Source organism: Dendroctonus ponderosae, unplaced genomic scaffold, assembly GCF_020466585.1.
Source record: "Dendroctonus ponderosae isolate FM_Combo_2020 unplaced genomic scaffold, Dpon_F_20191213v2 Dpon_F_20191213_1, whole genome shotgun sequence".
Classification (NCBI taxonomy): domain Eukaryota; kingdom Metazoa; phylum Arthropoda; class Insecta; order Coleoptera; family Curculionidae; genus Dendroctonus; species Dendroctonus ponderosae.
The window spans coordinates 29,116,658-29,142,103 of NW_026017110.1; the positions used below are offsets into that span (position 1 = coordinate 29,116,658).

Below are 25,446 nucleotides of genomic sequence, written 5' to 3' on the forward strand. Positions count from 1 at the left end.
TTCTTAAAAACCTTTCGGTGTTTTTTCAACATCATCAGTTTGTTCGTGTAGGCAGTTATTGCTACGCATATTAAAATTGGAAATACAGTCAGGAATACTTACATGATGAATGTATTTTACTCTTATAGGTAATAGCAAATAAATAAAAATAATAAAGAACTTTTCATACAATAGGCTGATGCAAAAACCCACCATATTAGGGAGGAAAGGAACATTAAGTAAGGAGAATTATACATTAGAAAAAAATAAGAAAAACCATTGTTTCAACTTGGAATCATTTATAATTTTCATTATTAACAGATTTTATTAGTATTCGAGGCAGCCGAGTGAGGAAAAAGGCAAATTATTGGATTCTTCCAAAAAGGACTAAGAAAGTAAGAGAAAAATGAAGACGTTGGGCACTTAAATTAGAGGGAATACAATAACGTAAACAGGAAATAGTAACTATTTTTTAAGAAAATAAAGAGAAAAATACGTTAAAAAATGCCAAAAATAGAGAACACAACAGGATGCTTCAACCATAAAGACGCAAAGATATTTTTTCAAAAATTATTTTATGTTATTCTTCATGCATTTTATTTTGCACAATCTGTCGTTTTTTTTTCAAAGGGCAAACAGTTCACAAGAGCCTTCGTGCAAACCGATTTTTTGAAAACCTCTCTTCATAAAATGTTACGAAATACTGAATTATACGCGTATAAAAAGTTGGTTTAATACTCTAATTATCCGGCCCATTTAACCTCCAAGAAACGAAAAACTCTTAAGAACCCACGGCAAAACTAAATTTTATCAAAACACAATACAAGAAAGTAAAGCAACAAATACAGAACTACATAAAAACACAAATCATTCAACCACAGATTATAACGAGATCAATTGGATTGATCGTTTGGGTTGCAAGCGTATTGAACAAGCCGAAAACATAAAAACATATTAGCAAACTAATAAAGTCAAAATTACTCTATTTCAACGAAAAATTCGTGTTGTTCGTTTGCGTTCGTTCTATTCGCGCTCGTATTGAACCTGGCGAAACATAATAGCATAGCAAAATCTGGCTGTGGATGAATCAATGAAAAACGTATTTTGGTCAGTGTTGCAAGAATACACCGAAAAACGATCAGCAAAATTATTAAACTAGCTTTAAAACGGCAGATTTTGAAACTCTTGTTCAATTCGGTTTGTTCATTATGGTTCGTTCTATTCGTACTCGTATTTGAAGCACCGTCCATCTCCGCCAAGTAATAAAAGTGACCCGGATCGTACTGTAAATCTCCTTTCTTTGATTTGAAATCTTCTAAAGTTGGTCAGAATAAACAAGCCAAGTTTCAGCATTATTTTTTGAAATGGCGCAAAATATTAGGATTCAGTACGATTTCAGTGTCAATTTCAAGGCTTTAAGACCCCAGAGCCTTCTATAGACTGTGAGAGTTTCAAGGGGCCGAATGTTCCAGATAAGCAGTTAAGATTTTTTTAAAGATGTTTGCAGTTTTGTTTTTTCAGCGCAAAACCCAGGATCGAATGGCGTAATTCGAAAAAAAATTGAACAGTTGGCCTGTGAGGGTGTTTTTCATAAATGGTAGAAACTCAAAGTTTCTGTGTGCGCCTGATTGGAAGTTGCGAATTTTACAAGAAAACGTTGAAAATGGAAAAATGTGTTTATTCATTCCGAGGGCAGCAGTAAAGACTGTAGCTTTAGGTCGATCTGAGTTAAATCTGAGTACGAATTTCCAGTGGTCCAATTGAGTCAATTTTGCCAATTCACTTCTCTTAAACGGTGTTTTTGGCAAATTAACGAAAAATGCAACTTTTCTCACCAAAACTAACCACTGTGTTCCAAAAGTGTCCTCAAAAAAACCAGAAAAAGGAATTTTAAGTCCTAAGGTTTTAGTTACTTTATTTCAACGAAAATTTCGCGTTGTTCGTTTGGGTTCGTTCTGTTCGCGCTCGCATTAGAATCATCTGTTTTATGAACAGCTACAAACGTGTAGTCAGTGGTCATGTTGAGTGAATTTCGCCGCATCTGTGGATAAATCAACGAAAAACAAAATTAGTAAAACAATGAAACTGTGGATTTTAAAACTCCTCATCCATTCGGTTTGTTTGTTCTATTGGCATCGAGAAACTCCGATTTTAATGAGCAAACTTAGCATCGCTTTCGCCACAAAACCACGAACACGAAACTAACTCTTGGTTCGAACACAATCAAGTAAACCCCGGGAGCAGTTAATTTCATTTCCTATGACTCTCCCTATTAGGCAATAATCGCAAGAAAACCCCGTAATTGCAAGAAAAAACACAAAAAACCAACTAGATCCTCGATATATTAAAAAAAACAACCTGGGCATAATAAACAAGTAAAAAAGGCTTATCTTAACAACTACTCGAACATGAACGCATAAAAAATCCACAGAAACCGGACAAACTCCCAACTTACAATCGCTCCACCATGACAGAAGAAGCGCCACCTCCGCCGTTGCAAATCGACGCCACGCCTTTTTCTCCCGGCTTTAACGCATGCACCAAATGCACCACGATTCGAGCCCCCGACATCCCAATGGGGTGACCAAGACTAACAGCCCCTCCATGCACATTGACTTTGCCTGGATCGATTTCCAGCAGCTGCTGATTGGCCAGCACCACCACACTGAAGGCTTCGTTGACCTCCCACAGAGCCACGTCGTTCTTGTTCACTCCCGTTTGCTGCAAAAGTTTCGGAATAGCGGTGGCGGGTGCGATGGGGAAATCTATGGGGTCGCAAGCCCCATCCGCAAACCCCACAATCCTCGCCAGAGGCTTGAGATTGAGTCGCTCAGCGGCCGCTCTTGTAGTTAAGATCAGCGCCGCAGCCCCGTCATTCAAAGTGGAGGCATTCGCCGCTGTTACCGTGCCATTTTCCCGCTGGAAAATCGTGGCAAGTTTGCCGAACTTTTCGAAATTCACTCGCTTGTATTCTTCGTCTTCGCTGACTACCGTGTCCTGCTGTCCCTTCTTTTGCGGCACACTGACCGGGACCAGTTCGGAGTCGAAGACCCGATTCTGCCAAGCTTGGGCGCTCCTCTTGTAGGAGCTGATGCCGAACTCGTCCTGTTGCTGTCGCGTTATTCCCAGCTTCTTTGCCGTGTTCTCTGCACAATTTCCCATGTGCACTTTGTTGTACACGTCGATCAGACCGTCCAAAACCACGCCATCCACTAGCTGAACGCCTCCATATGGAGTTTGGCCCCGCTTCATGTAGTACGGGACGTTGGACATCGACTCCATGCCTCCTGCTAGAACAACTTCTTGCGATCCCGTTTGCAGAGCTTGAGCTCCCAGCATGATTGATTTCATTCCCGAGGCACAAACCTGAAACATTTTTTTAATGTTATATTTGGTAAAAATCTGCTTTCCTCTGGTTAAGTCGAGTAAAGACCGTTTTGCGAGAAGGTTTGAAGAACCTCAGTAAAACAGACCTTATTAATGGTGGTGCAAATGGTTGAGGTGGGCAAACCAGCAAAAAGTGTCGCCTGACGAGCAGGAGCTTGTCCCACACCCCCCTGGCAAACATTCCCCAAAAAAACTTCCTTGACTTCTTCTTTGGGGATTCCGGCGCGTTCGATGGCGCCTTGAACCGCGACCGCGCCTAAACGAGTGGCGCTGAGGGGCGCCAGAGACCCCAAAAATGACCCTATTGGGGTGCGCACTGCTGATACAACCACCACTTCGTTTAGGGCGGCCTGTGATGAGTAGGTACGAGCAGTGGAGTTCACAGCCTGGAAAATAATAACTTAGTGAGAGTGTGGCATTAGACGGGAAAACTATCGGTGGTAAATAGAATCAAAGCGAGTTTTTCGGTGAAAGAGAAACTCGAAGTTTCCGGCTGGCCATTGTATGCATTTAGTACGTGCACGTCCACTAGTTCACTGTACTTATGGCGGAATTTTAATTTTCTTATAAAAATCCTTTACTTTTCACGAAGTGGGACCTGGTTTGTGTGATTGTTGGATGTTTTCTAAGGTTGTGCACCCCCAAAATATTAAACAACGCGCCGCCACTGAATTAGTTTAAGCATTTGCGTACTGATTGTTCTAAAAAGAGTGATTTTTTCACTCAGTAGCTTTGTCATTCGGAAAATAATTTCAATTATAACATCAAAGTGAGTCTTGCGGTGAAATAAAATCTCTAAGTTTCCAGTTGGCCATTGTGTACATTTAGTACGTGCACGGTCAGTAGTTCACTGTACTTATAGCGAAATTTTCATTTTCTTATAAAAACCCCTTCATTTTCACGAAGTGGGACCTGGTTAGTTCGATTTTTTATTGTTTTCTAAGATTGTGCACCCCCTAAATATTAAACCACGCATCGCCCCTGAACTAGTTTAAGCATTTGCGTACTGATTGTTCTAAAAAGGGTGATTTCTTTACTCAGTAGTTTTTTCATTCGGGAAATCATTTTAAAATTATAATATCAAAGTGAGTCTTGCGGTGAAAAAAAAATCTCGAAGTTTCCAGCTGACCATTGTGTACATTTAGTTCGTGCACGGCCAGTAGTTCGCTGTACTTATGACGGAATTTTCATTTTCTTATAAAAAACCCTTTCATTTTCACGAAGTGGGACCTGGTTAGTTCGATTTTTGATTATTTTCTAAGATTGTGCACCCCCAAAGTATTAAACCACACGCCACCACTGAATTAGTTTAAGAATTTCCGTACTGATTGTTCTAAAAAGGGCGATTTCTTTACTCAGTAAACCTATTTTGCTTGTATGGGAACACTGGTCGTAACTCTGAATTTGCTAAATCGCATTTCTGATTCTGAAGTTTGAAGCTGTCTGTTTTATTTCGAATTACTCGCTATTCCCAACACGAAGTTACCGGTTTCTAAAATTGATTTTGAACTGGTAATATGCCCGATCACTCAGCAATTATTATCTAGAATTGTTTTGTGGAAGCCCGATTTCCATGCATTATTTTATTTGACGTCTTCAAATCAATTTCTACATTTTTTTATTTCCTCCGGCTTGGAAAATATCTACCTGTTTTTACCCTTTAGTTGCTTAACTTCTTTTTGATTTGTATTTGTTTTTTACATGATTCACATGTTCGATATTTTTAACAATTTTATGCAATTAGCAAAAGCTCAGTCATTGAAACTGAAGAGCGTGGAAGCACCAAAGGCACTAAGAGCAATTTTTTTCGGTTTTAATTATTAACAAATCAATGGTTAAAACTGCAATTTTTTTCAGGATTTACTTTTGTTATTATTTGAAAGCATTCATGCATCGGAAAATAAAAAAAATTCCAGAAACTTCGCCAAAAATTCTACATTTTTCATCTAGTTACAATTTTATGTTTTGTGATTAATTACGGGTGTTTTCTTCGTAATTTGAAAAGGTGACAAATTTTCAAGTTCTGTAAATTTAATTTGCAAAAATTGCAATTGCGTTTTTTATTCGGTTTTCGCTGCCATTGCTTGAAACTGGGGAATTTTAGCTCTTTGATAGAGAATTAATCCTTTTTTGGTTTGCAGGCACGAACGTAATCTTCAAGCAGAAAATCTGTTCCACGATGGTTTAAAATCCGCGAAAAACTCACCAAATTCATTATAGACTTTTCCTGTAGTTTCGTTTCTTTTTTGCTCTGTTCGAAGCTGAATAATGTCATGCCACTTATAAAACTTTAAAATAAACATGTTCTATACAGAAAAATAGCGAAACTTGTGAAACTCTAAAACAGCAGTCAGCGTGTTAACTCTTATAGAGAAATAAATAATAAACATTCAAAATGATACAAATCGATTAAAGAGTCGTAAAACAATGTTGAAGTCAAGATGAAATTTTAGGGAAGAAACAGTCGAAATTTAGGGAAAATTGAAATGACGAAAATTAAGAGAGAATTCAAAAAAAGCAACCAACAATGTTTCACTTTTAGCGTGTATTTCATAAACAAATAGCCAAAAGGAAAATTAAAAAGTGCCATTTGTCTATTCTCAAAAACCGAGCCCAGTGCACGTTTTACTGCGCTCATTTATCCTCGATTCCTCTAGATAAAATTGGAAGTTGTATTGGCAAATGGCCGATTTCCTTGAAAGTGATCGCACTTTCAACGTAAAAACCACATGTTAAAAGCCGAAAACTTTTTTAGAGAGAGATTGGACGAATTAAAGTGAATAGTAGGTAATCGAATTTTGTATGAAGTTTTGCTTGCTGGATATAATATTTGGGACTCAGTGGTTTTGACTAGGTAGCAATTGTGTAAAAATATTGCAAGATTCATGCATTGTAAGCTAAGATCGGGGCAATCAAGTTTTATAATGTTCCAATATTCCAATGTAAAAAAATCAAAAAATTATAAAATGGAATTTTTAAGCCCTTGAAACTTGTACGTGGTAAAACCACAAATTCGCAGTTAAATGCGACTTAATTTTACATCTGTCTGTAAAAAGATCCATCAAAGAATCCTCCAATAGAATAAAGGGTTTTTTTTAAGTCTGATGCGTCGCATGATCCGAAATGTTTATCTTTGTTTTGTTTACGCGTGATCACCGTGAACAAAACAACGTCCAAACAAGTTAGAAGGTGAAATCTGGAAATATTTCCGTATAGACTAAAATTTTCTACAACATTGCCAACAATGAAAAAACTGAAATCGAACATCGAAATATATCAATCACACGTCGAAGGGACGATTATATAATCGTTTTAGTTATGTAGCTCGGTGTGTTCGGACTGTATTTTTCTATGAAAAGCTGACTAAAAATTCAGTTTGTTACCGGAGTCGAACGAAATGGGCTTGTATCTTGCTATTCGTGTTCATATTTTACGTTAACGAATGAAGCTTTCTACAGTGGACTGCATTCACATGAACCTTTAAAACTTCAATCTAAAACAAGGGTATTCGGTTATGAACACACTTAGGACCAAAATTGGGACATTGCTGGCAATCTTGGCCGATTGAAGCTCTACAAGCGGGAAAATTAGAAAATTTGTTACCATTTTATACGCATTTTTGGAACTGCTCATTAAACATTGAAATTTAGGACAGATTTTCCTCAAAAATGCATAACTCTGAAACCAAACACCCTGAAGGAAAACACTTCAGTAGAGCGATTGAGAATAACAAAACGTTAAGCGATTGAGCAAAAAATTGACACATTAGTGGCAATTTTTCCAGAATTTTATAATTAAATAGAGACTCACAGGACAAGTTTTCTTCAATAATTTGTAACTCTGAAACCAAAAACTCTATGAACTCCTTAATGAACCGATTGAAGCTCTAATAGCGGAAAAAAACAGAAAACTAGCTGTGATTTTGCCTGGACTGCGCTCAAAACAGTTTTTTTTTTCAAAAATGTATACCTCTGAAACCAAACACTTTCAATAAAGACCGTTTGACCATAACTGTGAGATCAAACACTCTCTCACACATCTTCCGGGTTCAAGGCAGGTTTCTTCAAATATTTCTAACTGAAACCAAAACTATAAAGAAAAACCCTCAAGACTCGCCAATAGAGCAATTGACCATTTTCTAAGCAAAAATTTGGGAGACTAAAAGCAATTTTGCTGGAATTTTTACGCACTTCGCATGGCAAAACAGGTTTTCTTCAATAAATTGCCACTCTAAGACCAAACAATTTGAAGCAAAATCTTGCAAATTCCTCAATAGAGCCATTGAGGCTCTATTACTATTAGAATTATGAAATTAATTGTGATTTTTCCCAAACTTTTACGAATTTTCCACTTAAACGTCGACGCTCAAGTCACGGTTTTTTCCAAAATTCACAAGTCTCATACCAAACACTTTAGATGCAAACCCTCTAAATTCTTCCATAGAGAAATTGACGCTCTACTAAGGAAAACATTAATAAAGTGATTGCGGCTGTGTCCGGATTTCTACGAATTTTAAATTAAATTTTGGAGCTCAAGACAGCTTTTCTTCAAAAATTCTCAACTCTAAACCAAAATACTTCGAAGAAAAACCTTCTGAACTGTTCAATAGGACGATTGACGGCATACCAGTAGAAAATTTACGTTGCAAATTTTCCCGAATTTTTACGAATTTTCCACTAATATTCGACGCTCAAGACAGATTTTGTTCGAGAATCCGTAACTCTAGATTTCTAGAAAAGCTCACTGAACTATTCAGTAGAGCGATTGGAAGTCTTTGCCCATAAAGTTAGGAAATTAGTGGCAATTTTCCACGAATTTTCTTATCAAATATCGACGGCCAAAACAGTTTCTTTCTCAAAAATGTATAACTCTGAAACTCCACATGAGGTTTGCATTCAAAGGAACCTTTAAAATTTCAATATGAAACAAGGGTTTTCTGTTATGAACACACTTTGGACTAAAATGGGTACAATGCTGGCAATTTTGGCCGATTGAGGCTCTAGAGGCGGAAAAATTAGAAAATGTGTTTCGATTTTGCACTCATATTTCGAACTTCTTATTAAACATTGCAATTGAGGACAGATTTTCCTCAACAATTCATAACTCTGAAACCAAACACCCTGAAGGAAAACACTTCAGTAGAGCGATTGAGAAAAACAAAACGTTAAGCGATTGAAGGTCTTCCGGAATTTTCTAATTAAACAGAGACTCATAGGACAAGTTTTCTTCAATAATTTGTAACTCTCGAACCAAAAACTCTATGAACTCTTCAATGAACTGATTGAAGCTCTAATAGCGGAAGAAAATAGAAAACTAGCTGTGATTTTTTTTTAACAGTTTTTTTTTCAAAAATGTATAACTCTGAAATCAAACACTTTCAATAAAACCGTTTGAGCTCTTCCACAGAGCCATTGACGCTTTCTTATATAAAACTTTGCAAAATTAGTGGCAATTTTACGCGAATTTTGACGAAATTTCTAATTAAACATCGACGCTTTTTTAATAAATTTGTAACTCTGATACCAAACAATCCGAAGAAAATCCTTTGAACCAGTTGCGTTTTTTACAAATGTTTACGAATTTGCCATTAAAAAATCGACGCTCAATAGGGGTTTTCTTCAGTAATTCATAACTGTGAGATCAAACACTCTCTCTCACGAAACTCTGAATAAAAAGCACTCTGCACTCTTCAATAGAGGGTATTGTACTAGAAGAACTCTTCCAATAGGGTGATTGAGGACACAAAAAGTGGAAAAATCAGCAAACTAATCGCAATTTTGTCCCAACTTTCAGGAGTGTTCCATTTGTACCTCGACGTTCAGGATAACTTTTTCAAAAATTCGTAAGTCTAAAACCAAGCAAAGTTAAAAAAAACTTCCACTTAAACTTCAACCCTCAAGACGCGGTTTTTTCAAAAATTCATAACTCTAATATCAAACACTTTAGATAAAAACCCTCTAAATTCTTCCATAGAGCGATTGAGGCTCTACTAAGGAAAACATTATTAAAGTGATTGCGGTTTTGTCCAGATTTTTACGAATTTGCAAATAAATACGAGAGCTCACGACAGCTTTTCTTCAAAAATTCTGAACTCGGAACACAAATACTGTGAAGAAAAACTCTCTGAACTATTCAATAGGACGGTTGAAGTTCTACTAGTAAAAAAATGAGAAAACTCATTGCAATTTTTCCCTAATTTTTACGAATTTTCCATTAATATTCGTCGCTCAAGACTGGTTTTGTTCGATAATTCCGAACTGAGAAAGAACTGAACCCACTGAACTCTTTAATAGAGCGATTGCCTCTTTGATCAAAAAGTTAGTAAATTAGTGGCAATTTCGTTTGAATTCACACAAATTTTCTGATTAAACTTCGACGGTCAAAACAGCTCCTCAAAAATACGCAACTCTCATACCACACATGAGGTTTTCTACAGTAGACTGCATTCAAATGAACCTTTAAAATTCCAATACAAAACAAGGGTATGCTGTTATGAATATACTTTGGATTATCTTCGAAGTAAATGTGTTTTTGCGGCTGTGAATTAAACTCTTCGCTGTAGGTGGAACTTTTTTATTGTTAAGAGTGATCAGGGTCGACTTATTTAGATTCCGATTATTTTCCCCAAACGATTTACGCTGGAAAACTATTCCAGTTTTTTTATCGTTCAACCCCCATTTGCATTAATTCCATGTGGCACAATTTATGTACAGAAGCCCAGATAACTTATGACAAAACCACCACTCTAATCATTAACTGAATTGGTTGGTCTATGATTCAATGCATTTTTATCCCAGGACATCCAACTTTTGGCTTAACTGTTTTATACCCGGTTTGTGACTATTTGTGGCACTGGAACTTCCCGAATTGCACAATGCTCAAAGTTTCATCTAGTTTGTGGCTTTAGGTTAATTTCTAGTTATCGGTATAAAAAGACCATCTGGTACAAAAATAAAACAGAGCAGCTTGCAAGACGAACTAAATTTTATAAATGTGTCCTAAAATGAAACAAACGGATTGTTTCTGAGATACGCACTAAGGCTTAGTCATAGAAGGAAGGCTTAGTGCCTTCCAGGCACTTTCCCTGCGCTGCTCTCCACAGTAAAACCGCCCTAAATCTAATACAAAACTTGGTGTTTATCCATGGGCTTACCTTAAGCAACTTGGAGAGGGACATTTTGTCACTTTTTGACCCCAATAGCTGAGTCTAAATGTTAAATTGAAGAATGAGAACTGAACTTTGATCTACCCTGATTACGATGCTAATAAACAAACTTATCGCACTATCACAGACGGTTGACAACATTAAAAACACATTGAAAACATAGCGTAAATAACACGCTGGTATAGATAAATGAACTATAAAGTAATTAAACAACCTGTAGAAATTATATTTAAAAAACAATAACAAACAATCGAGGTTATGAAGCTTGTCAATTGTTGTTGCTTCGTAGTCCTTGTCGGCTGATATTAACCAGACAAGGATGCCGGTATTGGCAACTAGTAATAGTAATATTCAGGTTTTTTTTTAAGTAAATGCTGAGTGGTGTGGATTTTAATAATTAAACGCGCAAATGTTGCGGATATTTCGTAATTTTGCGGCTTGGCGGCTACTAAATTTGAAAACTTTGTCGTATCCTGCTTTAACCGTACTTATAAAAAAGAGACAGATGGAAAGGTTTGGAGCCCGATTAACTAGTAATTTCCTAAAAAAATCTATTATAGACTCTGTTATCTGTGATTTAAATTCCGCACTTTTATGTGGTTAAATATTGAAAATCAGTAAATGCTTTTTATGCGATTTTTAATCAAATAGCAAACGCAACTTTATCCTATCCTATATCCAGTTATTTTATTTGGCATTATCACGATTTTTTTGGCGCTATTGTCAAACATTTTTGTCGAATTTGTTATTTATTTGCTTTGCATATTAAATCTTAAATTTATTAATTATTAGTGAGTGAAAGTGATGTGTAGCAGCGACAAGGGATAACTCTTATTTAACTTATTTCTTGTCTCTGATGTGTAGTGTTTATCTGGTAGTGACTGTTTACACGTCAAAATCAGCTGTGCGTCAAATGATTCCAGATACCAAACCACAAACGTCACTCAAACTAGACAATACCCAATTTTAAAGAACTTATATTTAAAAAAAAACACTAAATATCTGGATGTACTAACACTAAGTATTCAGTGCAATACTCAAAACTTGAAGTTATGACCAGTTAGTTCGAAGTGGAGAACAAAATCAAGGATGAATTTGGAACAGAATCGCTTGGAAACGTTCAACGACTGGCCTGCAGATGCCCCAGTGAGCTCCGAACGCATAGCCAGAGCAGGCTTTTTCTACACAAAACGCGATTACCAAGTCGAGTGCTTCGCATGCGGAATGAATCTATCTGAATGGAATTATGGGGACCAAGTGATGGCTCGACACAGAGCCCTCAATCCGCAGTGTCCATTTGTGTTAAGCTCTACCTCATCAGGAAATGTTCCAGCAGTGGACCAACTGCGAACCGTACCATCGACCTCCTCTCTAGACTATAGAAATGAAGAAGTTCGACTGTCTTCCTTTGTCAACTGGCCGAAGCCCGATATTGTCACCCCAGAGGATCTGGCAAGGGCCGGATTCTATTCTCTAAGAACTAGTGATAACACGAAATGTGCATTTTGTCACGGAGTGGTTCGAGCCTGGGAACCAAACGATATTCCTGATGTTGAACACAAACGCCACTTTCCAATGTGCCCCTTTGTTACATCGATAATCAATCCAAGGCTGGAAAGTAGCCGGACTCCAGGACACAGGCCTGAACAGGAGGCGACCTTTAAAAACGTGAATCTGATAGGGGACACAGTCACAGGAAGTTTAAATGAATTGGGAGTGCAAAAGCATAATGGGCCCAAACGGGCCGACTTTGGCACGATAGAGTCCAGACTCCGGTCGTTTGCGTCTTGGTCGCCCCACTTGATACAAACTCCGGATGTGCTAGCACAGGCTGGATTTTATTATGAAGGTAATTGCTGCTTTTAGTAGTTTAACCTGGATTTGAATCACCCTTTCAGCCAGGTGATTTGCAGGTGGAGATTCTGGGGGTTTGTTTTCAAATTTTCTCTATAAGTGCAGAACTGCATGTCCTTTCAGTACTTAGTATGGTCGTGGATGGTTTTCCATATCAAATACTTTAACTTCTGAAGGAAAGTTATCTGCTGCGGATGTAGAATGCACTGGCTAAACGGGAAAGATTTTCGGGCGCATTTTTCGGGTTTATTTCCTGAGGTTTACCCTGGATATACAATGAGTAATTTTCCAAGTTCTCTCTCATTCAATTTTTCAATTCAGATATTTTTTTTATTTTCCACGACGGGGTGCTGAAATTAACAATAGCAAAATGGTTTTTCGGATCTCTTAACTCTTGTAGAGAAATTTGTTTGAAATTAATGCCAGATTTATTGAAAATCTCCCGTATTTTAGTTAACTTTTAGGTCGAGAAGCGTGGCGAATATGAAAGAAATGCACGAGGCAAGAAAGTTTCTCAATTGAATAAGAATTTTGAAAAAGTGTAAAACTTGGAGTGGTAAAAGCTGATGAAATGCTCCCTTATAAAATTCACCCTGCTTATTCTTGCAACCGTTTGGCTCATTGAACGATGTAGACCCCAGAGCGAGCGTTAAACCAAAGCACCCAATTTCAGGTAAATAACTGGAAAACTGCAGCAGTTGCACAACAGGAAAGTAAAACGGAATTTCTACTCTTGACACCCTGTATCTCGAAAACTGGGCGATTTGTATGAGGAAGAAATGCTGATTTTCATGTCCTTTCCCACACCTAAAAGGTCGTGGATACATTGAAAGAACACTCTGTGTATACAAGCAGCACTTCAATTTTTCTCTGATTTTTAGCAAAAAAAAACGCTCAAACCTTTTAACTTTTGGCTTATTCAATTTGTGTTTCACCAACAAAATAACACTCAAGACTTGTTATTTTTAACGGAAACTTGTACGTTTTATATCAATTATACCAACAGTGGAACTAGTTGAGAAACTAGTCGAAATATACCAACCAAAAATTAAGCCCCAAGAATCTTCCACAAGTGATTTGGCTTTCGCGGCTTATTTAGATTTTGCATGGACGAAAATATGGCTTGTAGGTTTGGGCGATCAAGTACGCTGTTTCCATTGTGACGGTGGGCTCAGAAATTGGGATCCAGATGACGATCCTTGGACGGAACACGCCCGATGGTTCCCCAGGTGTTCGTTTGTGAATTTGGTCAAAGGACAGGAATTTGTAACGGCCTGCCAAATCGACACTGGCTTATCACCCAGCACGACGGTAAGTGCTTTGTTTAAGCCTCCAATTGAAGCGTTTTAATCGGTCAGTTTAGCTTGTTATTAATTGGCAAATCGACTCACGCTTTGAAAATCCATTAGGCCCAGTGGAAGTGTGTATTTTCTTAGAGCTGCAAGCAGAAGCACACTTTTAACTTATTGATTTTCATTGCGTTGGGTGATGCAATCAGGACGTGTATCATTCCATGGGTTAAGTGCTAAGTGTAGGCATAAACAGGTCCAGGATTATTCATCGCCTTTCCGCTCAACGGAACATTTAGTGCATTAGTTGCATTTGGAGGGTTTTTTCTCCATAAAAGTAAATGAGGGAATCTGAACCAGAGATTAACTAAGTTTATATATTAACAGTCTATTAAAAACATCCTTATTTCCTTAACGAAAGGAAATGACGGGCTGTAAATGCTCTAAAACGTCTCAAATCGGCTGAATAATACGTTTTTGAAGCCTGAACTGAACGAATGATCTGAACCAATTACAGTGTGGAGCGTATAAGAAACTCAACTTTTTGGTGGATGAGAAGGTGAAAATTGCTTACTGCTTCTTTAGGAAAGCAGCCAGACTCTGCTTTGGTTTCCGGTAAGAGGGCACAAAATTCGTCCAGCTCCGTTCGAAATAATAAACGTCAGTTAATTTGAAGTTGATTTGAACATTCGTCTAATGCATTATTCAGCTTAGGAAGAATTGGATGTAGGTTTAATTTGCTTTTAGTGTAGCTTTTATTTAAAAAACGCCCACCTTTGTATGCATGTCGAGAATGCGTTTTTTGGACGTTCGGCCTCTCAAGTCGATTGAATATTCTTGCAACTTGTTTAATTTCAATGGAGGCACCAAAGAGATTTATTATGGTGGTTTGTGTCGATGTCAGTTAATTCTGATGAATGAATGTCTTCTAGTTGAGTTGGTTACTAGTCGTACTAGTGAAAGCAATTTTTGAAGAGTATTAAATGTTTTCCTTCTTGTAATGGAACGGATTTTGCAAGGATTTTTCAAGTAGGAAGCTAGTTATTTACAGCCTTAAGGGCCATTAACTGCTTTATATTTTAGTCTTCAAATTCGGATCACAGATTACCGTTTCGTTCTTAAAGAGATTATTAAATATGTTTTTCGATATTCGTTATCGAGCGATGTTGACGATTCTTTTTGGGTTGTAGAGTGAAATCGAATTGTTTTTCATGAAAATGTTGAGTTAGTTGCACCTAGGGATGGGAGAAAAACATCGATGTAATTCGTTCGATGTTCGGTATTTTTACCATCGATGTTGGAAATTTGGGACGTCGATAAAACATCGATGTTAGATCATGAAGTGATCCTGAAAAAAAATGAAAACATGATCCTATAACATGATGGCTACCATCGATGTTATAGGATCGATGCCCCATCCCTAGTTGCACCTCAAGACTTGGTTATTTATTTAGTTAAGTTCTGCGTGCCCTCTTTCACGTTTGTCTCGAAGAAAAATACCAACCAGTTTTCATAGCATAAAGATGTGAATTTCTCCAAAAGTGGAGCTAAAGCTCTATTGCTGTACTTTTCAGGAAAACAATGCCTCAGTTGCCTGGTACATATTTTCAGACTTCATCCGTTTTTCCAGTTTCACTTTTTTAATGCAAAGTCACTTTGTCTCTCTGTGTAATTTTATTAACGAATTTTTATGTGTTTTGTTGAGTATTTCTTTGAATGTTTTATTTGCATTGTCGTGCCGCTTAAGTGCAAATTAAATCGTGCATAATTTCGACTTCAAACGTTAGAAAATGTTCAAACTCACGGACTTTTCAGCTAAAGTGCAGACTAGACAATATTTGCTTTGATGTGAATTGCTAAACTCCTAAACCATTAAAAAATATATTAAATTAAAATGTTTCCATTTATCGAGCACTTAAATGTTCTGTGGAGAAATCGACAACTTTTCCATGCACTTTTGGGTGTAAAGCTTTTAATGGTATTTTAATTTTCGTTAACCAATATTGAAATAATTTACAGGGAAATTCATTCTTCAGCAAATCAGGCAAATGACCGGCATTTTCCAGTTGTGCCTTTCTAATTTATGCTCAGTTCGCCAAAGTGTCTTTGATTCAATTTGAACAGTTTACACTTTGGCGAAGGCGACATTGATATCAGATTTTTATTTTGATGTAGGTATTTGCTGATGGAGCTTCGGTCATAGTTCCAAAGTCAAATGTGATTTAATCAGTTCCTTTTGACCATCATATTTTAGTCGATGAACTATGATTTGCTAGTCACCGTTCCTGGAAACTTTTATGTGTCTCGACTTGTTTTCGCTTTAAATAATGCTTTGTTGGTCGAACTGTTAGCATCAAATTTGAACCAATCCGAAGATCATCTAATAACGCGATTAATTTTTTTTAAATGACTGAAAATTTAAATTGCTTTTCATGCTGCACTTGGTTGCCTTGATTGATTTCTTTTGTAAGCAGTAGTTAATAAAACTAACTACCGATAATTTATTAATCAGCCGGGAGTGAAACTTGAATATTTACAGTGGTTTTTTTCTGCTATTATGGCTGGTTTCTTTGTGCCTTTCGCACCGATTATGAAATAATTCCCTCGATGGCATTGCTAAGCGTTTCCGCTCGTTTTTGCTTCTATATTAATGTAAGACACAATAATTAGCGAATTTATTCATCCTGAATCACCGGAAGAACAATTGTGTTTTGCAATTACAACAACCTGCTGCCTTTTTACGCAATTCGAATGGCTAAGTCGTATTTGGTCGTACATGAATCTGATAACAATTCAATTGGCTTTGATTTTTCACACGGCTTGATTTATTCCAATTTAGGCACAAGAAAGGAATTTTAATTTTTTTAGGATTGTTTTTCATCCTGAGTAAATCTGAATGTTTTGTGTTTTTAAGCGGATTTGCTTTGGTGTCTATTACCATTTTTGTTCAGTTGAGTTCTTGCCACTTTAATTTCACATTGATTTACCTATCAGAGCAAACGATTTTTTCGGTTGGTCCTATTTAGAGTAGGATTTTCTCAAGTCTCAATTGAGCCACAGAATCCGTTTTAGCATCGTTAGATAGAGAATTGAAAATCCGAATCAGTCATAACAACATGAGTGAGGAAATTTTGACCCAAAAAGCGAAATTTCAATATCATTCATTGAATTCAGCTGACTGTGATTAAATTAAATACATTTTTTCGATTCTAACAAAGTTTTATTTATTTTTAATCGCGTTCTTGAGTATTGAACATTTTTTTGGAAAAATCGACATTTTTCTTGGGTTTGGATGGTTGCTCTCTTGCGCCCAGACCTCCTTTTTTTCATATCGGAGCGATTATGAGTAACTGCGCAATTTTCTATGTTCTTTTAAGATCGAAATTTTGAATTTAAGGCCGCTATTACGGTATTCAAGTATATTGCAGCTGCGTTCCAAAATTTCCGGCCAAAAATGCTCCAGAAGCTGTGTTCGTTACCAAAACAACATAAAACTCAACATGAAAATCAAACTAACAATCAATTGTTATCTGATTGTAAGAAGTGAAAATTGTGTTCTTTATCTTTCTGTTGATTCAGACATAAAATTAGAATCGACTGCGTGGTTTTTAATAAATGTGCTTGATTTGAGCTTTTGCTGAGTTTGTCACACACTCTGTATACAGCCGAAGGGCGTTTCAGGAAGACAGTGGAAGGTACCTAAAGAGGTTTGCGTTAACGCTGTAGAGTCACTTGCAAAGTTCTAGAAACTCCCGGGAAAAGTTCTAGAAACTGTTCAGACTACAGTCTCCAATTGAAAAAAATTGTTAGATAGCTTTCCTTAGAATTGTCACTGCTTTAGATTTTTTGCTCTTCATTATAAAACACTGCATAAAGTCGAAGGACGATCGAAGGAAGTTGCATCTAGATGGCCAATTTATGGAGAACTTACAAAGACGGTTGAAAGAACCTGAAGGAATTATCGATAAATCTCTAGAAACTCGCTCTGGTTTCTCGAGTTTCTCGAAAACTTCTATAATAGCTTCAAGTCGGAAAGTTCACTGCTGAAAGTTTTCTTTAAAATGACGCTTTCTCAAATGATTTGCGTTTCATTGGAAAACACTAATTTTGTAGAAACTTTTACAAATCGAGAAAGCCTGTTGGAAAGTGTTCCAGAAATGTCGCTGTTAACTTATTTGTGCTTCACTATGAAACGCCCTGTATAAAGCCGAAGAAGGTTCGAAAGGAGCAGTTGCATCTGCAGTCAAGTAGCTTCCAATACATTAAAAAAGAAATCATCGATAAAGTTCTAGAAACACAAACAAAAAGTTCTAGAAACTTTCTATAAAACAGTCCCAAAATGAATAAAATTAACGCTTTCGTAAATTATTCACGCTTGAAGATAAAGCACTCTATTTGCAATCGTCCAATTTATGGAAATTTTACCAATACATTCCAAAAATGTGATCGATTCTCTCTCTCGATTACCTTCTAGAAAACATCTCAAGAAGTTTCAGAAACGGTCGCAAAACGTTCTGGAAACTTTCTAGACAACAGGTTCGAATTGAAAAAGACTGGGAACGTTTTCTTTGGAATTGAAATATCCAGCAACTTTTAGAAAACAGTATCAACTTAAAAAGACTTTTGGACAGTTTTCCGTGGAATTAAAGCTTTGTTAAATGATTGATAAAATCCAATAGATTAAATCGAAGAAAGCTCCAACAAAATGCCTAATTTATAGAAATTCTACAAAGGCAGTGGAAATAATGTGAAGAGGTTATGGATAATGTTCTAGAAAATAACTCGAAAAGTTCTAGAAAGAAGTGTCAAATTGCAAAAGACTGCCGGAGTGTTTTTTTGATACGAATGCGCAGTTAGTGGTTGCGAAAGACAGTTTAAACAATCTGCAGAGATTATGGATAATGTTCTAGAAATTCACTCGAAAAATTCTAGAAACTTTCTACATAACAGGGTCAAATTGGAAATTCCTCGAAAGCTTTAGAAACGTTCAGGAAAGTGTCTTAATAACAGTATCAACTTAAAAAATAATGTGGAATTGTTTTCCTTGGAATCAACGCTTTCTTAAATTAATTGCGCTTCATTATGAAACGCTTTGTTTTAAATCAATGAACGTCCGAAGAAAGTGGTTTCATCTACATGAAAATTATTCAGACGGTGGAAAGAGTCTGAAGAAATTCTCAATAACTTTCTGAAAATTATCTGAAAAGGTTTTAAAATCGCTCACGAACCGTTGTAGAAAACAGTCTCACATCGAAAAAGACTGTTGAAAAGTTTTTCATAGAATTAACGCTTAAATTAAACACTAAAAATTAATCAAAATTTCTTCTAAAGGTACGGCTTTTCTTCAACACATATTGGGTCTAGCGTGAGTGAAATTTGCTGGTGTGGTCGGTGTTTGCGTATGGGATTCGAATGGTAATTGTCCCAAGAAAATAAATGCGTAATAATCACAACGTTTCGATTGACAGGAATTACCAGACATTGTCAAGTGTGGTACAGCATGGTGGAGTTAATATTGGAAAGAACATTTAACATGTTTTGGCTTGTAAGCCCTACTTTCATCTGCTTTCATTTTCTGTTTCTATTCCTTCCGTCATTACTCTAGCTGAAAGTACTTTCTGCATAGAGAAGTAAATGCCTTTTTCGTTTAGACGGTTTTATTCGCTTAACTGATTGTGCTTCAGTGGGTTTTGTAAACGGGATGTAGTTCTAAGGTTCTGCCGTTTTGTGGATGGTTTTCAAAACATACCCAATGCTACTTTGCGAAAAAACTGTTACTCAAGAGCAAATCTGGATTTAAATGCATCCAACTTGATAGGGAATTTTGGGGCTGGAATTAATAATCTCCCTGGATTAGGCCTGGGTAACTCAGTGAATTTTTAGGAGTTGGCTGGCTGCGCCAAATCAACGCACCGGCGCAATAACTCAGTTCCTTTGCTGGAAAAATGTTGGTGACTTTTTTAAAATTGTTTTAGATTTATTTTAAAGCCCATTTATTAATAATGTTTTTTAAATGTCAAACTGCAGAATTTTCTAGTTTCGGCCAAGTTACTTTTTCTAAATTACTTCTAAATGATCAATTTTCTAGTTTCACTTAAAAATGCTGACTATCTTAAGGTATTTTCCGCCAAAAATTATGAAATACATTTCGAATTATTCGTCGCTTTGTAAAAAGTTTTAATTTAAATCCCTTTCCAGCTTCGAATTTCGAACAAAAATCAAATTATTTTCTATCAAAAAACGAACAGAATAAGCAAAAGTTTATAACAGATTATTTGGAAATCTCGTCACCTCCATTCCTTTGAGGACTATAGTAAAATTTGTTAAAAAATGTATTTTTTTTGTTTTACGTGCTACTCAAAAACGGTTTGTTTTGTAGTTTCACTTAAAAATACTGACGATCTGGAGGACTGTTACGGAAAATCTGGAGGACGCGGAAAATTACTTTATTATTATTATTAAATTATTAAATAAAATTATTAAAGATAAATTTATAACTTTGCAAAAATTTTACAAAAACTTTTTTGTGTCGAATTCGGGACAAAAACGAAAACACATTTCTCCCGTTTTTTTCCGAAAACCATTAAGGTTTTCTCGAAAACCGATCTCAAAACTAAGTTTTTAATCGAAAACGCAAAAAAGCATTATTTTCTGATGATTTTCTTCTTTTCTGACAATAATGGGGTCTTTTCAGCCAAAAATTACAAATTTAATTGTGCTAGAAAATTCGCCTCATTAGAAACTTTAGAAAACCGACTTTAGAAAACCCATTTCAGCGTAGAATTTGGAATTTGAATAATTTTATTCAGTTTCTTACCGAAAGGATAGGATTATCCTGAAAAAACGACCAGAGCAAAAGTTTACAGAAAATTACTTGAAAAATTGACCGTCGTCATCGCTCTGAAGAAATTTTAAGTTGCTTTAAATTTTCAGGTCATTCCAGTTTTAACCCTGTCTCTAAACATAAAAACCGCGTTTTTCCTTCGTTTTACTGCAAACTGAATGTTTTATATAATGTGGAAATTCCAGTCTCGAGTCTCATAAAGCTTTAATAAATGATTTAAATATAAATCATTAACCGATGAGTTATAACTCGTTAACTCAGAGATCGGCAACAACTCAATAGCGCAACTCAACACAGTGTTACCCAGGCCTACCCTGGATTGGGGAAAATTTGCTCTGTTTTTTAAGCCGCTGGAGTTTTCTGCGCCCAATGCAATGATTCAGTTGAAACGAAATTAAATTCAAAACAGTCCACCCAATCCCATATGGGGATCTTCGAGCTACTCCTACATATCATGGGGAATTACAACACCATTTTCGTTCAGTATGCACGTCTAATTATGGCAATCGGCGTGTGCAACTATGTGCGATGATTCATTGTTGGCAACTCCCATTTTTTTTCCTTGCATACGATTGTTGCAGTTTTGTCCTCGCCGTTGGGTTCACTGTCGCAGTAAACAATTCGCTGAACGTCGATGTTGCATATTCGAATCTGGGCAGAAAAATTGCCTGCTTTATGCGCGGGATTTTTGCAGACAATCCTCTTTGGTTCAAGTGAATCAGACATGGATGCGAGTTGCGGCGTGTTAAACTTCCCAAGAAATGGAAAACTGAGCTTGAAACGCCAGGAAAAGTGGACTGAATCTGGAATAAAAGAGACAATAGCGAGAGTAAAATGGGGGCTGTGAAACTAAGGGAAAACAGTTGTCCGCGAAAAACCAAATTCAAAATAAATGCAACAATTTCTGGGGAACCCTGAGAATCGAAGAGATTGAGCCGGGAGGAAATGGAATTTTAAATAATGCAGACAGGTCGCAAATCGGTCACAAACTGTCTTTCTGACAAAGAATCTTAAATGCTTCTCGTTCTTGAGACGAAACATTCACAGAAATGGAACAAATGAAAATTCCCAGTTGTATCTCAAGCTTGAGCTCTTTCTCCATCCCATCAAGCTATAACTAGAAACTTTTTTGTTCCGTTTTCTGTTGGTTGTTCACATTCTGAGTCAAAAACCGGCTTTGACTGTTTTGGTTGCAGTCCATTTCCATCATGATTATTTCGCAATGTGCGCCTTAAAGTGGGAATAACGAGTTTTTTTCTGTCGGCAACCAGAACCGTTTATACCTAGTTGGAATATTGGGGTTATCTGGCCATAATTGGCCAAGTGCAACTTTTAATGGGTTTCTCTTCTGACACCAGTAGCAGGCGGTTTCAGCCGCGTATGTTTAATGAAAAAATCAATTTGAACTCGATGAATTTGGCCGTTTTGGCGACAAAGTTAATTGGCAAAATGCGGTGAAACTAACGAGCGTATTAATAGCAAAGCGACACGAAATACGGAAGTGAAGTTAATTTGTGTCGTCGCTCTGCCGGAATCCAGCCATTTTGTACAGCTACATGGCAGGAAAGTCTGCAAAGATCGCCACGGTCGATGAATTAAAATCGCAGGTCATGCAACAAACAACCTTTTGATCGCAGCCCGGCGAGAAAATCGTTTTCACGATTTCAACCATTAAAATTCTGGTTGAGGAAATCGTTAACATTTGCTGAAGATGTTGAGCCCAAGGGCTCCCAACTATCTGCGGTCTTCCTGTTTCAAATCGTTATGGATTGACCTTTATGGGCAATGGAACAATCGTCCTTTTGTGCCTGGTCCAAGGTTTCCCATCATGTTTGCTCATGATTTTCTACGACCACACAAACATACTCGCTAGTTTTCTGTTCTGTGCTGCCTGCTGATGCTTAAAATTAAGTTCTTTCATGAAGCTGCTTCTTAAAATAGCAAGTTATGCGAGCCTATTCTGCGAACCCAACTGCTAACTGGACGGCGAATTGTTATTCGGTTTTTCTGGGGAACCGACCGTGAGCGAGAAAAGCGCGTTTTAGCAGGTTTTTATGAATCAGAACCCCTCTGGGTGTTCATCAACTAATTTCTATTCTTGGAGCAATTGCTGCAAGTGAGAACAGGACAAGGCCATGTGGGGATTTTAGGCGATTAGTCAAGTGTACTTGTTCTTGCTAAAATGTGTTTATTGAAGCCTCCGGCTTCAACCAAATCCCTGAAGAAACTCATCCTCATGTAGGCCTTGTTTCTTGCAATTATACTTTAACGGCTCTTTTGCGCCTTCCTGGCCATAAAACAAAGATATTAAAGAACCTTTTCGATTTTTAAACGCACTTTTCCGGTGTTTTCCTCGCGTAGCTTTGTGGTTTTTTCTTAGAAATGCTAATTCTTCAACGTCCGTTTGCTCGACTAATTTTAGCGGTTGCAATTTCGAAGCAATTACTTGGCTCATGCGACGTGCAGCCAGGAAATAGTTTCGTCGGTCCCAAATAGCCGCTTCCTGTTCACATCCTGCTGCATCAAGTAACATTCGCACTTCTTCAGTTGTATCAATAGTTGAAACAGTTTCTACACAAACAGGAAGAAAATAACAAGAACTGTGAAGATTGATTCACCTAAAAATGCGGTGCTTTTTTGGTTCTCTGTTGCGTTAATTTGGCTGTTTGTTTTTCAAATGTCTTGAGGGTCTTTACTCTTCCGTTTTCTATTCCTTTATCTGGTTTTTAAGTTTTTGTCAAGGTTTTTGTTGTATGTATAGTGAATAGTAAGGGTTTCTCTAAAGATTTTGGAATTAACCATAGAAAAATTCACGTGAATTTTGTTTATTATTTTGTCTTATTGCCGACATTTACAATTCAGGAAATGTTCTAAGATTCTTTCCAAAAACTGCAACAATTTTCCATCGTCTAACTATTTTCGTTTTACTAATCGTTCACTCTCTAACAGGATTTGCTATGAACTTTTTTGAAAATTCGAAGGTTTTGTATGCATTTTTTTCTTCTATTTATATTACTTGTCAAAAATGTTTTACGCAAACTATTGCACTTGCACTTTGCACCAATTTTTTCCGTTTCCAACTGCAGTTTCTACTAGTTTCCGGCTTGAAAGTTTTGCATTTTCTCGTTTCCATACGCGATTAGAACAGCAATAAGCAAAAACCAGCTGAAACACAAATTCTCTGATATTTTTATTTGCCTCAATTTTTGTTTTTATATGCACATTTTAATTTTTTTAGTTTCTGTCGCGTCTTCTGTTTCGTCTTTCACTTTCGGTCTACTAATCTGATTTTTATTTCATTTTTATAACTCAGATAATACTTCATGTTTGCATCTTCAAAACTCGTAAGATTTTGCTCTTCTTGAAGCTTTTACTATTGCATTTTTTTACAAATTCTTGTTGAATGGGAAATTTGCAATATTAAAATGGGATTAGGAAACTGAATCTGGGAGGTCTGCGGAAATGCTCCAACTTTTCCGAGAGCTCATTGCTTTTAATGGGCGTGTAATTACATTTGTGATTGGAACACAAGCCACTGGGACAAAATGTGGTTTTATTGCGTAAACTTTCGCATCGGTTTAATGGATTTTATGTCATACTGGGTGTTCCCGACAAGTTGTTCATCAGATCTCAGTCGTTGATTTATTTCAAGGTATTCAATCCGTCCTGGTTCGTTTCAAGGTATTCGATCCGTTCGAAATCGTTCGTTTTTAAAGGAAACCTTGCATATATACTGGGTGATTCACAACACTCGATTCTTATTTGCTCTGTTAGTTGCGTAAGTTGCCAGCAAACAAAGGGGTTTGTAAATATTTCTGTAACGTGGAAGGAAATGGAAAAAAGCCAAATTACTCCAAAGTTTTAATCTGTATTAATAGTGGCTAAACGCGTTTGAAATCTAAGATATTGGGAATGTTGCCAACTGTTGCATGAATGAAGAAAAACCATACGCAATGTGGTCTGAAAATTTCGAACTGGAGCCTTCTTCAGACATTTTTTCATGAATTTCCAAACTATAAACAACCGCCACCTGCATCCAAAATGTACTCGATATGATATGAAACTGGGGAATTGCGAACATCTTTGGGATTTTTGATGAATTTTCAAACTTATGCGATCATAAACGACATCGACTATCTACAACCGTCGAGAAAAATTAATTTTTTTTAACTGCAGACCGCGAGTTTGTTTTTGATTTTGGAATTTAATGCGCAAAATCCATTTAATATGATATGAAAGTTTCGCGTTGAGAACACCTTCAGGGCTTTTTTATGAATTTTCAAATTTATGCCATGATGAACGATATTCATCCACTTATGCGGAAAATCCTCTGGTCTTGTTTTTATGCTACAAAAAGTGAGAGCATTTTTGCTCTAGGAGTTTAATGCTCAAAACCTACTTAATATATTCTGAAAGTTTCGAATGTAGGACACCTTCAGGGATTTTTTTATGAGTTTTGAAACTTATGCGATCATAGGCGATATCCATTAACTATATGCAACCGTCGAAAAAAAAATGTTTTGAATGGGATTGGTATTTTTTTATGAATTTTCAAACTTATGCGATCATAAACGACATCCATCGATTATATGCAACCGTCGAAAAAAAAAATATTTTTCTCAAACTGCAGGCATTGAAAGCGTTTTCGTTGTGCACTTTAATGGTTGAAATCTATTTATTTGTTTTGAAAGTTTTAAGTTCGGGAAACCTTCAGGGATTTTTTTTATGAATTTCCAAACTTATGCGATTGTAAACGACATCCATCGGCTTTCTGCAAGTGTCGATAAAAATCCATTTTTTTTAACTACAAGCAGTAAGAACGTTTTCGCTTCGGAAATTTAATGCAAAATATCTACTTAATATCTGAAAGTTTCGAATTTAGGACACCTTTAGAATTTTTTTTTAATTTACAAACTTTTGCAATTATA

General features: G+C 36.6%; 2 protein-coding genes and 1 long non-coding RNA gene across 5 annotated transcripts in view; 1 reads left to right on the plus strand and 2 right to left on the minus strand.

Annotated features, from left to right (window-relative positions):
- Positions 1-2,303: 2,303 nt before the first annotated feature.
- Positions 2,304-10,841, minus strand: LOC109540574 (acetyl-CoA acetyltransferase, mitochondrial). The gene is made up of 3 exons (XM_048660478.1): positions 10,520-10,841; positions 3,453-3,752; positions 2,304-3,345 (listed from the first exon to the last, which is right to left on the minus strand). The coding sequence occupies exons 1-3, from the start codon at positions 10,541-10,543 to the stop codon at positions 2,431-2,433; spliced, it is 1,239 nt and encodes a 412-aa protein (XP_048516435.1). The 5' UTR covers positions 10,544-10,841; the 3' UTR covers positions 2,304-2,430.
- Positions 10,842-11,333: 492 nt separating this feature from the next.
- The window catches only part of LOC109534605 (baculoviral IAP repeat-containing protein 7-B), a 34,112-nt gene continuing 19,999 nt past the window's right edge, over positions 11,334-25,446 (plus strand). The window contains exons 1-2 of one of the 2 annotated variants that reach the window (XM_019900328.2): positions 11,334-12,380; positions 13,515-13,696. In XM_019900328.2, the coding sequence (XP_019755887.2) occupies positions 11,621-12,380; positions 13,515-13,696 (942 nt within the window). In that variant the 5' untranslated portion in view covers positions 11,334-11,620. The remainder of the gene's footprint in view (positions 12,381-13,514; positions 13,697-25,446) is intronic. The other variant, XM_019900327.2, reaches the window with a different exon arrangement.
- LOC125502423 lies at positions 13,342-14,604 on the minus strand. 2 transcript variants are annotated; one of them, XR_007280191.1, is made up of 2 exons: positions 14,449-14,604; positions 13,342-13,823 (listed from the first exon to the last, which is right to left on the minus strand). It is a non-coding gene; the product is annotated as an uncharacterized LOC125502423 (long non-coding RNA). The 2 variants fall into 2 exon arrangements; XR_007280190.1 differs by lacking the exon at positions 14,449-14,604 and adding an exon at positions 14,249-14,402.

Coding starts and splice junctions, on each gene's coding strand:
- LOC109540574 (XM_048660478.1), bottom strand. CDS start 10,543: ATGTCCCTCTCCAAGTTGCTTAAG. Junction 3,753..10,519: donor CCCTCTCCAAGTTGCTTAAG/GTAAGCCCATGG, acceptor ATTATTTTCCAG/GCTGTGAACTCCACTGCTCG. Junction 3,346..3,452: donor TTTGCACCACCATTAATAAG/GTCTGTTTTACT, acceptor AAAATGTTTCAG/GTTTGTGCCTCGGGAATGAA.